General features: G+C 46.4%; 1 protein-coding gene across 4 annotated transcripts in view; it reads right to left on the bottom strand.

Annotated features, from left to right (window-relative positions):
- Positions 1 to 16133, bottom strand: part of LOC105814661 (neuron-specific protein family member 2) — a 57298-nt gene that overhangs the window by 25308 nt on the left and 15857 nt on the right. For all 4 annotated transcript variants that reach the window (XM_012649725.1, XM_012649727.1, XM_012649726.1 and 1 more), the window contains exon 3: positions 14951 to 15034. In XM_012649725.1, the coding sequence (XP_012505179.1) occupies positions 14951 to 15034 (84 nt within the window). The remainder of the gene's footprint in view (positions 1 to 14950; positions 15035 to 16133) is intronic.

Below are 16133 nucleotides of genomic sequence, written 5' to 3'. Positions count from 1 at the left end.
AGTAAAATGAATAAAGGAAGAACAGTTTATACAGATATTAAGATGTATAATAAAACCATGTGACTGAAACAATTTGGTGTACAATTCTAATAATAATCAGATCAATGGAAGACAAGAGAGAACAGAAGTAGACTCCAATACATATGAAAATGTAGTCTCTAAAAAAGGTTGCATGTCAAGTCAGAGAAAGAAAGGATTAATTAATGGTATTACAACAACTGACAAACTACCATTCAAAAAGAAAGTTTGGTTCCCATCTCACTCTTTATACAGAGACAAATTTCAGATAATCAAAATTTGAACATAAAAAATAAAATCATAAAAGCACCAGAAGAAAATATGAGTTTAAGGTGGGAGCAGGCCTTAATTTTTACAGAGTCAAATGCATCAATATTTTCCTTTGTGCCTTCTGGATTTGGTGATTAACTTGAGTTAAAGCAAAAGTAGGAAATTTTGTAGGATGAAAAAAGAAGTTGAACCAAAAACAAAATAAAAAGACAGAGGACAACTGAGAAAATATCAAACAAGTCAGAAAGATTAAGCTCGTAGCTTTGGGTAGTGGCCACGTAAATCAGTAAAAAGGAAGAACAAGTGGTTCAATCAAATAGGAATTTTTCCAGAAAGGAACCAAAGATCAAATAGGCAATAAGGACATGGAAGGAAGCTCACACTCACCAACAACAGAAGACATTCAAATGTAAACAAGATGAGGTGCATTTTCTGACTATCAAAACTTTTAGAGTCTGTTAAAACCTGGTGCTGGCATGTGGGGAGGAATACAGTCTTAGGGCACTGTGGAGGAAGTATAGATTGGTGGAAAATGTTGGAAGATAATTTGGCAAAATCTATATATTAAAATTGAGGATTTATATATTCTCTGGCAAGGTTTTTAAGATTGTAGATTCTCATACCCTACAAAAATCCTTATAAAATATATGGAAAGTATATATGTGTGTCTTAGTCCATTCAGGCTGCTATAACAAAATACCATAGACTGGGAGGCTTATAAACAACAGAACTTTATTTCTGACAGTTCTGGAAGCCGGGATGTGTAAGATCAAGGCAACAGTGTCTGCTGAGGGTCCACTTCCTGGTTCGTAGATGGCACCTTCCAGCTGTGTCCTCACATGGTAGGAGGATAGAATAAGCTCCCCTGGGCCTCTTTTATAAGGGACTAATCCCATTCATGAGAACTCCAGCCTCATGACCTAATCATGTCCCAAAAGGCCCCACCTCTGAATGTCATCACCTTAGGGATTAGTATTTCAACATATTAATTTGGGGAAAACACAAATATTCAAACCACATCAGTGTGTGTGTGTGTGTGTGTGTGTGTGTGTGTGTGTGTGTGTGTGTAAAGATACACATACAAGGAAATTCACTGCAGCATGATTTTGGCAACAGAAAGCTGAAAGCTAGAATAACAATAGTAGACTAATTGAGAAAGATTACGAAACATCTTGTCTATAGCAATTAACAAGAACAAAAAGGATCTGAATGTGCTGATGTGGAAAAATCTCTGAGCTATATTATTAAGACAAAAACAGCAAGGTACAGAAGAATGCATATAAAATGGTCCCATTTAAGAAAATGAAAGAGAATATCAAATGTACATACATAAATAATACATACATATACATATATAATACATATATACATACACACACTGTATATATAAAGACATTTAGAAAATGCCCCTGTATGGGACAGAGGAAACTATTCTTGGGCTGTCTAGTAGAACTTTCTGCAATGGTGGAAATGTTCTGTAAATCTGAGCTGTCCAGTGGGGTAGTCGCTAGGCTCATGTGGCTGCTAAGTACGTGAACTGTGTCTAATGTGACCGAGGAATTAAATTTTAAATTTTATTTCATTTTGATTAACTTAAATGTATTAATATGTAATCACATGTGGCTGGGGCATCCAATTTGGACATCACAGATACAGACAATGGATATTTTGTGGGAGAAGGATGAGGAAGGGAGAGAAAGGGAGACTTTTATTTTTCGGCTTATACCTTTCTGCACTGTTGGAATTTTGTGCATGTGTATGTATTGCTCTGTTTAAAAGCAAAAGTTACTGACCACCTATTGCATTCAAAGCCCCAGAGTATATGGGCACGGGGGCTACACAACTGAATCACGGTCAGTTTCTGTGCTCGAGAGCCCGCATGTAAGGGAGTAACTGCACGGAGGAGGCAAGGAGGACGAATCCTGCCCAGTGAGTAGGTCCCATGAGGAAATGGCCAGGCCTCTCCCATGGGGGAGAGAAAACCATTTGGGGTGGAGAGAAAACCATCTGGGGCAGAGAGAACAGTTCCACAGAGGAGAGGCGGTGAGATAGGGTGCAGTGTGTTGAGGACTCCATAGGTAACTTAGCTTGATGGGAGGAGATTGAAGAGATGAGCAGGAGACAGGCTCTGAAGATCCAGCCTCAAGAGTTCCAATTTTACCCTAAAGGCCAGGAAACCTCAGAATGGTTTGAAGCAGGGGAAGGAAGGGATCACAGGTGAGTTTTAGGAGAGATACTCTGGCTATGGCTTGAAATGTTAAAACCAAAGACAGGAGCTGGAAATGAGGAGAACAGTTGAAATACATGCTAGACTTATTTTTAACCTCCTCTATAGAAAAAATAATAAAGCTATTTATGGGCCTAAAATAAAGCCATTTTGCCTCGCACATGCAACAATCACGTTTGGTCTGTCCAGAGTGACGCAGTACCGCACTTCCTGCAGCCATCCCATTTTGATTAAACTCCCTACGGCTTTGAGAAGCCTTTTTGTCTTTACCTTTACTAATTTTTCTAAGACTCCAAATCTCTGGGAGACAGCGAGGATAAGAAACTAAACTACTGGACAGATATGACTTGTCTTGGTGGCGTGAGCGTGCTGTGGTTTCTGGGTTTAGATGCAACAAACATGCTGGTAAATCTCAGACCAAGGTTTCTTGGTCTCGGCACTATTGGCATTTCAGGCTGAGTAATGCTTTGTTGTAAAAAGCCATCCTGCACTCTGCGGTCCCCAACCCCTGGGCCTGTAGGAAACGTGCTAGAGATCACTCCCTGAGCTCTGCACCACACCTGGACCATGGAATAATTGTCTTCCATGAAACTGGTCCCTGGTGCCAAAAAGGTTGGGGACCACTGCATGCTTAACTGTATCCCTGGCCTCTATCTGCTAAATGCCAGTACCACCCCCACCCCCAGCTGTGACAACCAAAACCGTCTTCAGACATTGCCAAACATCCCCCAGGAAATAAATGACCTTTGAGTGAGAACTTCTGTTCTGGGGCCTTGGGAGTCATCTCACCCAACTTCCTTATTTACAGATGGAGAAACTGAGGCCCAGAGATGGAGACCAGAAACCAGGTTTCCTGACTCAGTGTAGAGGTTTTTTTTAGAGATCACAAATTTTTTTTCTTACCCTCAGAGAAATGCAATAAGAGTTGGAGAGGTTGGGTGCAGTGGCTCACTCCTCTAATCCCAGCACTCTGGGAGATTGAGACAGGATTGCTTGAGGCCAGGAGTTTGAGACCACTTAGTCAACATAGCAAGACCCCATCTCTACTAAAAAATTAAAAATTAGCTAAGCATGGTGGCACATGCCTGTTGTCGCAGCTACTCGTGAGTCTGAGGCAGGAGGATCACTCAAGCCCAGGAGTTTGACGTTACACTGAGTTGTGACGGCACAACTGTACTCCAGCCTAGCCAACACATCAAGACCTTGTCTCAAAATAAAAAAAAGTTGGAGGAATTTTCATTCAAGTCAGTTTTCATCTACCTGAATATTCATCTATATTTTCTTTCTCCTCTTTCTCTCTCCATCTCTCTTTTTTTTTCCCTGTCTCTTATACATGATTCAGCCTAAAATCTGTTTAGTAACCTGGTTTTCTAGCAACAAACACTACCCATATATCTGATGATAATTTTTTTTAAAGATTATAACAACTTCTACTCTCTCTACTGTTAGCGTTTTCATTTTTAATTTGTTCCCAGAGAAAGAGGTTGAGGGGAATATGTCCAACACGGGCCCAGAGCTACTGTGTGCCAGGCACTGCGCTAGGAAATCACACACGTAATTAGCACAACAGTCCTCTGAAGCGGGCATCGGTATCCCCATTTTACAAACAGGGAAACTGAGGCTCATGGAGGCAAGGTGACTTGCCCAAGGTCACACAGCCAGTGAAGTTACAGACCCAACATTGAAACCCAGGTCCGCCAGATTGCAGAGTAAAACTGAGTCCAGATTGTGGAGAATGAGAATGATTTAATCATGATCACTCAAGTGAGAGTTAAATCCCCTTAGAGAACCAAATTCCCTCCCAATTGCTCAGATCACAGAGCTGAGTAGCTTGTTAGCATCTCCAGGAGGAAGCTAGGCCTATATGGCAGTTGCTATGACAACTAGTTTTCTTATAATTATAGAACATAGTGCTGACATGACAAGCTGCACATACAGTTACTTTGTTAGGGCCTTTCTTCCTCTGACAGTTCCAGGAGCTTAAACATCATAAAATTTATTTTAAAAATCACATTTAAGATAATCGTGCACTGTGCGGTGGAGGCCCAGAGATCAAGGAAGTCAAAAGAGGAACCGCCCCGCTGTGACGGGGGCTGCGGAGCAAGCCACATGACAGCCCTTGAGGAAAATGGCGTCTCTCCCCGAGCAACTGTTGCTTCGCTCTTTTCCTTTGTGAGCAGTGCTTTTCCTGACTCAGCAAACAGTGTATTCAAAGAGAAAAAGGAACAAAAGGGAACCAAAGCAAAATTAACCTAACCTTGGCAAATAGCAGGGAGGTGCAGCAATATTTTAGTATTCTAGGGACCACTTTTCAGTTTAGTTTAATTTAAGCAATTCCCCAAAGGTGCAGGGTTTTGCAATTGAGAAGATGATATAGACAAAAGGGTACACGTGTATGCATGCACACACATGTACATGCGTACACACACACACACTTACACACAGAATCACACACACACCCTTCTGGGTCAGACTCTACCCAGACTCTGCCCCTTACTGTTTGCGTGACTCTGAGTACCTAAATTAACCATTCTGATCCTTGGTTTTCTCACCTGTATATCAAAAATATGCCCACATCAGGAGTGTTAATAAAAATAAAATAGAAAATGACTCATGAACTACCTGGCACATAATAGGAGCTTAATAAAATGAAAGTTGTTACAATATTATTTGTTAATTACAAATAGTAATTTTTAAGATATTGTTTTACTTTCAGTGAGAATCTCCCTTTTATTACCCTGACCTAGGATTTGGGAAACCTTTAGGAAGCTCTTCCCTCAGTGCCACCGTCAGCCATCCAGCAGGTCGCAGGAGACCTCTAGGGAAGCCACTGTGCCATCTCAACAGTGAGCGGAGCAGGACCAGAGCGAAATGCTGGGACGCATGCACTTCCCAGTGAGAAACTGACTCGGGGAATCAAGGACAGGCTCTAGGAGGAGGTGAGATCTGAACTGGGTCTCGAGGCAGAAAACACGGATGGCAAGAGAGGCAGAGGACATGCGTGGGCAGAGACATGGAGTGTGAAAAGGCACAGCAGCTCTGCAGAACCGTGAGGGCCTGGAGCACCGGGAGTGCAGGAAGCCAGTGGCAGAGGACCGGAACTGGTGGCAAGCACCACCTTTGGAAGAGCCTGCGATGCCATGCTTGACGTCACACCGCTGCCCAGAGGAAGCAGGGAGCCATCAGGGATTTCTCAAGCAAGAGAGCAACCTGATGACCTAATCTGATTTTGCTCACAATGGGGGGCAGGGATAGGATGGAGGTGAAGAGGCAGAAGGTGGCACAGAGGAAAGGGAGGAACAACCGAGCCAGGGCAGTGCCACTTGGGGTGGAGGTCCCACAGGTACCAGGTGTGGCTTCCCACTGGAGACTCAGACATGGTGGCAGCATTCGATCCAGTAAGATGACCCACTCCCCAGAAATGAATCTGTCACACAATGGCAAGAGAAAGCTCACATTATTGAGCCACTATGGAATGACAGCGTTAACTTATATTATCTCACTGAGGCCTCAAGCCAGGCCTAGGATGTAGGCATCATTAGCCCATTTCACAGATTGGGAAACACAAGTTCAGGGAGGTAAATGATGTGTTTTAGTCACACAAAGCCATGGAATCAAACCCCCAACCCTCGTATGTCCCCCTCTTCTGCGTTACCCTTCAAACAATGGTTTGCTGACAAACCCGCTCTTAGCAGGGAGAGAGAGAAAGAGATTTGCAGTGCTCGCTGGGTTTCACGGTGCAAATACTCCCACCATGACTGGTTTCAAGCTTCCAGCAGTTTAACAACTGGCTTGCAAACTCTGGACAGGAGTGGGTGTGAGCCTCCTGCAGCCCACCCCTGCGGGAGGCCCACAAGAAACAAGAATATTCGCTGGAGTCTAGGAGTCTTGTACACCAAGTTTATTAAAAAGCGACTTGTATTATTGCAGCATTTATTTATCAACATTTGTTTGAATCCATGAGAATGAGAAGCCAATAATCAAAGCAGCCCGCACATTCGGCGGTGGGGTGGTCATTGCATCTCCCAGCCCCTCATCCAAACCCTAAGCACGTTGCTCCTAATACAGTGCTGTGTATGTTTCCCTCCCAGGGGAAGGTTTTGTTTTTTTAAAAAATTTAGCTACAATTGCTTTCAACTATCAATTAATAACAATATATATTTTTGAAGGTCACTCTAATAATACACCCATCCGGCCAGAAGAAAGCACCCAGCCAAAAACACAGGCCAACATCTTTATTCCTATTTTCAATAAAACCCTAGCCAGGAGAGGAATAATAAACATTCAATACTCTGGCAGCCTTGCTCCACCGAATCCTCGTGTGCAAATTCTCTCCGTGCCAGATAATGACTCTGCTCCTAACCCAGCAGGCAATGTTTTTAATAACTTGCCTAAAAACGTTCCTCAGAATTAAAAAAAAAAAAAAAACAGAACACAAAAAACCAAGACAACAGATAATAAAGTAAAATCTCTTTCTCCATTTGCTACTGTCAGCAAATATTAGAATCCCACCAGTGGAAGGCAGTCCCTGGAGCTTGCATGAAAAAATGGTAGAAGCAAATGGCTTCTAGAAACGGGGTCTCACCTCCCTAGGAATGTGGCACCATGAAGAGGACAGTTATGAGAATGTGTCATCGGCAAGAAGCTTACGGGGAAAGACAGGGCCCATTTTAAATAACGATATTGGCAATGGGGCAGCCAGAGCTGGTGTTGTTATCAGCGTGGAGTTTCTCTGTCCGCCGCAGGGATTTTGTGTGTGTTCATTCACCTCCTTATCCATTCACTAAGACATCTTTTGGAGCCCAGCCTGGCGAGGTGCTGGTGAGGCACTTGGGACGCAGAGAGGAGGCAGACGGCATTCCTGCCACAAGGCGCTCACCCCCGGCCAGCGGGAGACGCACCAGGTACTCGCTGATGCCAACTCTGTGATTGGTGCTAGCGTGGAGGGGCCTTAGGAGGTGCGGGAATCCAGAGGGGGTTGGACAGGCTCTCGTGGGGTGCAGGCAAGAATGCAGGAGCCATGTGAGTTGGGTGCAGAGGGGTGAACTGGGAGATGGCCCCATGGCGAAGGCAGGGACTGCATCCCCGCTGGAAGGGACGGCACAGATGATAGCAGGGAGGCCTAAAATGTGCAGTGTCATGAGGGAAGGGCCAGTGCTTTTGGGGAGGTCAGGCACCCATGGGATGGGCTAGGTGAGCAGTAGAGGCCACGGAAGGGTTTGAAGCATGGGGATGCCACTGTGGGGCACGTGCCTTAGAAAGGGCCTCCTCCGGGGCAGTGAGGAGAAGGGCGGAGGGGGCCAAGAGGGAAGGGCGTGCGGGCTGCACCGGAGTGGCAAAGTGAGAACAGAGCAGAAAGCACTGGCACCAAGCAGACTGCTGCTGGTTTTTCTCCATGCCTCTCCCGTCGGTATTAGAGGGAACATGAACAGGGCTGAGGCCTGAGACAGAGTGCCAAAGCCTCCATGTCTCGGCCTGATATTATAGAAGAAAAAGAGAAGGAACAGCTGGTGGGGAAGGTGGCTCAGCAGCACCCCTGGGGAGCCGTTCACATGCAGCCAGGGAGCCCCTTCCCCTCAGTTGCAGCCTCCGATGAGCAGCTTTGCCCTACACCTGCCCTTGCACCCGGGCAAGTGCCCCAAGCTTAGGGCCTGGGAGCACATCCCAGCCCCACAGCACCCTGGGTGTGGACCTCAGGGAAATCAGCCCACTCCCCTGCCTGCTTTCTCCTCTGCAAGGGAGGTAGTGATCTCACCAGTCTGGCTTGCTGGGATCGTTCAGCAGAACAGCAAATGTGAAGTGCCAATCACAAGTTGGGAGCGGGGTAGGAGCCCAAAGAGTTGAGTGAATCAGTGATTGGACGAAACAGTCAAAAATCAACACCCTATGATGTCAGGCCTGAAACTTCAACTGGGGTTTTGTTTTATTTTTATTTTGTGTGTTGTTTGGTTTTAATAATTGTCCACTGATACTAGTTCTTTAAAAAGGGCTAGCCCTCTCACTTTCAGTTCACACTCCACTCTCCTATTTTTTAATGTGTCCGGTTGCCTGGGAGAATGGTGAGTTCCGGTTCCTCCCATTGCTGCTTCTCCCCACTGGCCTGTGCTCTGCGGCTGGTCTGCAGGGTCCCCAGCATCTTCCCCCAGGAGCCTGAACACCCTCTCGTCTGAGCTCACCCAGGCCATAGCCTAAGAAGCCAGATGTTCTGAACGCCGACTCAGGACGTGTGGTGAGGGATGGATACTGAGACCACCCGGAAAGACTGAGGCCCACGTTGCAACACACCCTACACCCACTCCGTGCCAGGCCCTGTGCTGGGCGCTGGGAATGCAGAGGTGCCCCGGACATCTCCCTGCGCCCTCGGGAGCAGAGGCTGGTGGGGGCTGCTGCTGTGGAATCAGCCAGTACAGTCGTGTTGGGGCCCCTATGACCCTGCAAAGCCCAGAGGGGGCCCAAAGCCAGGCTAAGAGGACCAGAGAGTGGTCCCAGAGGAGGTGACTCCAAGAAAAGTACAGCTGAGAAGCTGGCCAGAGTGTTTCTTGTCTAATCCACACATTTGCAAGCTCCTCGGGAGCAGGGATTTTGTCTTATCCATCTTTGTGTCATCCAGCAACAAGCACTGAGCCCAGCCCAGAGCAAACATTAATAACAACAGAGAAGAAAAGGGAGGGAGACCAAGAAGGAAAGAAAGGAGGCAGGAAGGCCACAGCTGGGCAAGGACAATGGCAGGGTGACATCAGGTGTGGCAGAGAACGTGGGAAGGGAGCTGTAGAGCTGGTTCTTATTCTGTTCGGATACTTCCTGGCCAAGCCACCTTGGGAAAGCCACTTGCTTCTCTAAGCATCAGTTTCCTTGTCTTAAAATGGAGATAACTAGAGTCCTACTTCACAAGGATGTTGCTAGGCTGAAAAGTGGATGGAAAAGCACATTTAAGACATTGTGATTATTTATCTTATAACTGATATATTGAAAAGCACCTACCAAAAAAATGGCCTTCATCTACCAGTGGGCAAAGACGTGGCTCCAGGCTCGCTGCGGGAGCCAGAGGCCACCCAGGGATCCTGACATTGGACTGGTGGCCCCTCGAAGAGTTTCTCCAGGTTTTCCCAGTCACATTCCCATGGAGAAAAGCAAGGAAAGAGAGGCCCAGAGCCCAACCAATAGACAAAATCCAGCTAGTTAGGCAGGAAGCTAAGAACACAAGAGGAAGAAAAAAGATCTGAATAGGAAGTAAATAAAATGATCATTTATTAAGTCCATCAAATGTGCCAAGGACTTACACAATTTGTTGTGATTGTGCCCAATTTTATTGATGAAGAAGCAGGAGCTTAGGGGTGAAGAGAGTTTGCCAAGGTCATGAAGCTACAATGCGGCACAGCCAAGATCTGAGATGCCCAGGTGAGCCTAGCCTCAAGCCCAGGTGTTCCCCCAGAATGCCTTTCCACAACTTAGCACACGTGACCCCCAAATACTAACTCAGTTCCATGCAAGGACTAGCCCGGGAGTAACCAGGCCTGGCAGCGTGGCTAGATGAACCAGCACCTTCCATACCAGCAGCCCCCTTCATAGCCCAGAGCCCTCCATGGCACCAGCACCCTCTATGGCAACAGCACCCTTCATAGAACGAGCACCTTCCATAGAACTAGCACCCTCCATGGCAACAGCACCCTCCATAGAATCAGCATCTTCCATGGCAACAGCACTTCCCATGGCAAACAGCACCCTCCATAGAACCAGTATCCTCCATGGCACCAGCACCCTCCATAGAACTAGCACCTTCCATGGCACCAGCACCCTCCATAGAATGAGCACCTTCCATAGAACCAGCACCTTCCATGGCAACAGCACTCCCCATGGCAACAGCACTCTCCATGGCAACAGCACCCTCCACAGAACCAGGACCCTCCATGGCACTAGCACCCTCCATAGAACTAGCACCTTCCATGGCAACAGTACCCTCCATGGCAACAGCACCCTCCATAGAACCAGCACCTTCCATGGCAACAGCACTCTCCATGGCAACAGCACCCTCCATAGAACCAGCACCTTCCATGGCAACAGCACTCTCCATGGCAACAGCACCCTCCATGGCAACAGCACCCTCCATAGAACCAGCACCTTCCATGGCAACAGCACTCTCCATGGCAACAGCACCCTCCATAGAACCAGCACCTTCCATGGCAACAGCACTCTCCATGGCAACAGCACCCTCCATAGAGCCAGCACCTTCCATGGCAACAGCACCTTCCACAGAACCAGGACCCTCCATGGCAACAGCACCCTCCATAGAACCAGCACCTTCCATGGCAACAGCACTCTCCATGGCAACAGCACCCTCCATAGAGCCAGCACCTTCCATGGCAACAGCACCTTCCACAGAACCAGGACCCTCCATGGCACTAGCACCCTCCATAGAACTATCATGTTCTTTAGGTCCAGCACCCTGCATAGCAAAATCAGCTTTAGAAGACCCTAGGCTCTCAGGATTAAGAAAGAAGGAGGGTTTTTTTCTCTGCATGCTCCCACCTTCTCACATGATCCTGATGAAAATCTTTCAATTCCGTGGCCCTTTACGATGGCTGCAAGAGCCTCCTTGGTTTCAGAAATGACAGAAATTTCTGGCAATTCTTTCAGCCAATCTTTCCCTATTCATCTCTCCCCACCCTGCTCTCTTCTCCCTTTCTCTCTCACAGTGTATACTATGAACTGCTCTCTCCAGGTTAATTTTGAAATTTAAAGTCACAGGCTGTTCCACCTCTGTGAAGGGATTGGAAGGAGAAGGTTGCACCTCTGCAGTTCCTAAGGTTACCTCCGCCCTGGGCAGCGTGCGTGATGGGGCATCCTGGCCCCTGTTTACCAGAGCAACTGCAAAGTCCCTGACTTCCAGCCCTGGTGCTCCAGTGCAAATCTCCATCCTGAGCTCCAGACCTGTTCCATCCAAGGATGGCCAGACGGCCTCCTCCACCCCACTTATGGCCTCCAGGAACCTCACACCCAGCGCATCTCCCTCAACCCCTGCCTGGTGTAGACCAGCCAAATACCAAGGAGTGCCCCAAACCCCCTTCTCCAACCAAGCACAAGTCCTGTAAACTCCACCTCCATGACAGCCCCTCTGGACCCTGAGCCCCCGTCAGCTGACTCAGCCCAGACCCTCAGACTCTGCTTAATCACCACCACCGCCTCCTCCCTACTCCCCCTCCGTCCACCCTGCCCTGCACTTGCGTCCTCCCAGGGCCCAGAAGGAGCTCTCTTTAAGAAAGCAAAAAACCAGGCTCATTAATGCTCCAAGCTTTACATAAGCACGAGAGAATTTGCTTCATTCTTCCCATTTTGTTCCCAGTGGCAGGGCTCTGCTCCGCCCACGACTGACAGGGCCACAAAGGGCTGCTCCTGAACCGCAAAGCCTTTCCTTCCCTGCCCCCAGGACTAATTGAGTGAAACTACGCGGGGCTTCCGCAGGCCCCGGGCCCTGGCCTAGCGGCTCCTTTTCTCCGAGCTGACTTGTTTCTGTTCTGCCCAGCAGTTGCTACCACAGGCAGGTCTCATGGCTGAACAGAAAGGCTGCCAGGCCCCGGCTTTGCACTCTGGCTCTGCCACTTGATGTCTGGGTGAGCAGGTGACGTCGTTTCTCTGAGCCACATGCCCCCTTTCAGAAGTAGGGGATTATACCTGTCTCCCATATTTGAATATGATAAAATAGCCACATCACCAAAAGTTACCAAAGAAGAGAACAAAATGGCCCGACACCACCACCACGCAGCCACAGATAGCATCTTAATATATTTCTTTCTGTGTCATTTTTCCTCTGTATTTGTGGGGTTTTCAGAGTTCCAATTCTAGAGAGCATACAATTTTAATCTTTGCTTTCTTCACTCAACTTTCTCTTTTCAGTATTTGCCCAAATTATTGCATGTCTTCATAGCCATCATTTTAAATGACTACTGGATAAGGAATAATTTCATTAAAAGCTCTTAACTCTCTATTTGGAAAAAAGCAAATTTTTAAAAATAATTCTTGAATGTTCATAGCAGCACAATTCACAATTGCAAAGATGTGGAAACAACCCAAGTGCCCATCAATACATGAGTGGATTAATAAACTGTGGTATATGTATACCATGGAGTACTATTCAGCTTTAAGAAACAATGGTGATATAGCACCTCTTGTATACTCCTGGATACAGCTGGAACGCATTCTACTAAGTGAGGTATCCCAAGAATGGAAAAACAAGCACCACATGTACTCACCATCAAACTGGTATTAGCTGATCAACATCTAAGTGCACATATAAGAATAACATGTATTGGATGTTGGGCAAGGGGAGGGGGGAGGAGGGGACGGGCATATGCACAAACAATGAGTGCGATGCGCACCTCCGGGGGAATGGACACACTTGAAGCTCGGACTTGAGGGGGAGGGAGGGTAAGGGCACCATACATAACCTAATCATCTGTACCCCCATAACATCCTGAAATAAAAAAAAATAATAATTCTCGTTTTTGTCTGATTATTGAAACAATGCAAGTTCATGGTATAAAATTCGGAAAGCATGGAAAAGCAAAAAGGAGAGATAAATATCTCCTAAGCTCATAATTCAGAAAAACTACTCTCTAGAAAAAAACAATCTTAGAAACTGTAAAATAGTTCATTATATGGCTGTGGTCTCATTTATGGAATCATAAGAAAGTTGTTGACAGTCTAGCATTGTTTCCAATACTCCGATTTTATAAATAGCACAGCAATAGGCATTCTTGTGTGTGAATCTGGGTATATTTTCTCATGATGCATGAGGACAGGTCAGCTTGACGCCCTGGTCTGGAGCTCCAAGACAGCCCAGGCCTCCCCTCAAAGCCAGGCGCTCATTCCTGCAGGTATGTGCTGTTCCTGCAGGTCCTTGAGTGTCGCTGGGGCCAGGCCCATATCCGCTGGGCCCACGACGCTATGGGCCAGACACTGAAGCACAGTAATAAATAAGAGTAGCCCCTGCCCGCAAGGAGGGGGTTGCCATCCAGGGGATGCACACAGAGGTGCCACACTCCCCTCAGGGGCCACACCCAGCTGCTCCGACATAGATTGAGCAAGGAGAAGAGACAGGAACAGACCAATAGCCACACACACACTCCAATTCCCAGATAACCAACCAAGGGTCGTGTTCACTTTCAAAGCCCCCAGTTCCAGTTGACACAAAATAGCTACTAGTAATTGTGTACTTATCCTGTATACACCCGAGTGCTTTGCATGAATTCCACACTTCACCTTCACAGTAACCCTACTACTGTCTCCATTTGATAAATGAGGTTCAGCAACTTGCTCATGTCTGCACGGCTAGCAGAAACAAGGCCCAAGCCCAGCCAGACTACTACAATAACCATTCACGGAACCACTTGTTCACCTGCCTCCATGGCTGACTTTGCCTCCTAAATATCTGTTAGGGCTGTCTGCATCTGTCCATCTGCTAACCATCCTTGTCTGAGCCACTATCGTTTTTCTACTTAGACGACTGCAGTAGCCTAATAGTCTCCCTTTTGCCCACTACACTCCGTTAGCCACACAAAAGCCAACATGCTTTTTCTAAAACGCAAATTCAGTCATGTCCCTCCTCTTCTTGAAGTCCTGCAGAGGCTTCCTGTTGCTTTTGGTGTTAAAACCTAAAACCTTCCATACAGCCTGTAAGGCCTGGAACTGTCTTCCCTCTGCCCACTTCTCCTGCCTCATCCTGGTCTGCCCCCTGCCCCACTCGCAGAGCCCAGCCTGGCTGTTCTCATTCCTATTCAGTGCTGGGGCTAGCCTCCCTCCAGCCACATGGCCTTTGCACAAGCTGTGCTCCCCTCAGCCACCAGCACCATTGTGCCCGTTCCCACTTCTATCTCAGCTCCTAAGCGACTTCCTAAGTGACTTCGCCCTCAGCATGCTTCTGGCTCCTTCATGCGACTCATCACAACTAGTGATACACATTGATCAGTGCTCCTAGTCCCCCTCCCCACCCCACCAAGAAACAGAAAGTCAACCATCAGGGTTTTACCACCAGGAAGCCAGCTTTGCTTTCCTTTTTCTTATTTGTTGCAACCATATCCAAGGACAGAAACTTGAGTTTCTTCCTGCATTTCCAATTACACTTCCTGGCGATTATGATGGAAAAGCAGGAAGAAAGGACCAGGAGAAAGGAGAAGGAATAAAAGGGGCGTTTATCAATGATCAAGTTTATCAGAGCATCCCAGAGCACAAGAGGCTTGACAGACCTCAGAGGCAGAGCTCTTGTTACTTGATTAGACTCAGTGACCCAGACCATGCGGCTTCAAGAAACCCTCTAGAAACAGCCTACATCATCTTCCCAGTCCCCAGCAAGCAGCACCTGCTCCACGAGCGTGAGATGTGCTGAGTTGGCTGCAGGCAGCCTCACCTTTACTCTTTCTGTTACACCATCAAGAAACTGACCGTAAATTCAGCGATTTTCGGCACCCGGAACTTCCCTTTGTTCTTCTGCTCCGGCTGATACTCCGTTCTTGTCTTCACAATCACCTGAAAGGTTTGATCGGTGTCAGCACACATGCAGACTTCAAGCATTATTCTTTCCCTTTCTTTTTTTTTTTTTTAGTAACCAGAATTTATTATATACATGGCATAAAGATCAGAAAACAAAGAATCCCCCTTCCCAAACACACACATGAAAAAAATTCGAATTATTCGTAGTACCTCCCCATTCCAACAGAGACAACCACAGGTGACAATTTTGGTTATGCCTTCCCAGATGTTTTTACAGACTCTTATATGTGCAAATTATATATATATGTAATATTTATGAAAACATATTTTCTTTTTATGAAATGAACTCATACTTTATGAAGTGGTTTATAAACTGCTTTTATTACACAACACTGTACCTTCTTCCTGATTTTCCAATGTAGACAAATATATGATTTCATTTTGCCTTTTGACTTAGAGTAACATCCCACTTCATGTGCATACTACAATTGATCTAATCAATCTTCAATTGTTGAGCGTGTAAGTTGTTTCCACAGTTTTTGTTATATAAACAAGTTACGATGAAGATCCTATATCTAGGCCTTTGTGCACATACTTAATTTCAATTTGATTTGGGGACTCGTGCAAAGGAAAATATAAAGGTCTATTGGATCTATTGTATCATCCTATTTTTCTAAAGTCTAAATTTTGTGCAGAGGTGGTTAATATCTTATCAAGATTTGCTGTCAACCTGACAAGACGTGTATGGAACTCCATCCCACTGCACAGGCAAAGTGAAAGAAAAAGAAACCTGACAGATAACCAATAACTATTGCCTAGTTACCATCCACATGGTACTACTGCAGTACCAGGAGGCCCACAGAAGCTGTCGGAGCCTCACGGTCTCACCTGTAAAATATGGACAATCATCACAATCATATACCTGTTCAATAAGGTCGCTTTGAGAGTTAAATAAGATAATAATGAGCAATTTTTTTGAACTATTTATTATGTTCCAGAACCAGATCAAACATTTCATATACCTTACCTATGTACCACTACTATTTCCATTTCCATGAGAAGGAAACTGAAGCTCAGAGATGCTAAGCCACTTGTCCAAGGTCACACAGCAACAAGGAAGCAATCTTCTAACCAT

This window comes from Propithecus coquereli, unplaced genomic scaffold (assembly GCF_000956105.1).
Source record: "Propithecus coquereli isolate 6110/MARCELLA unplaced genomic scaffold, Pcoq_1.0 Scaffold301, whole genome shotgun sequence".
Classification (NCBI taxonomy): Eukaryota; Metazoa; Chordata; class Mammalia; order Primates; family Indriidae; genus Propithecus; species Propithecus coquereli.
Note: the sequence above shows the minus strand (reverse complement) of the source record. Positions and strands in the feature narration are given on the sequence as shown.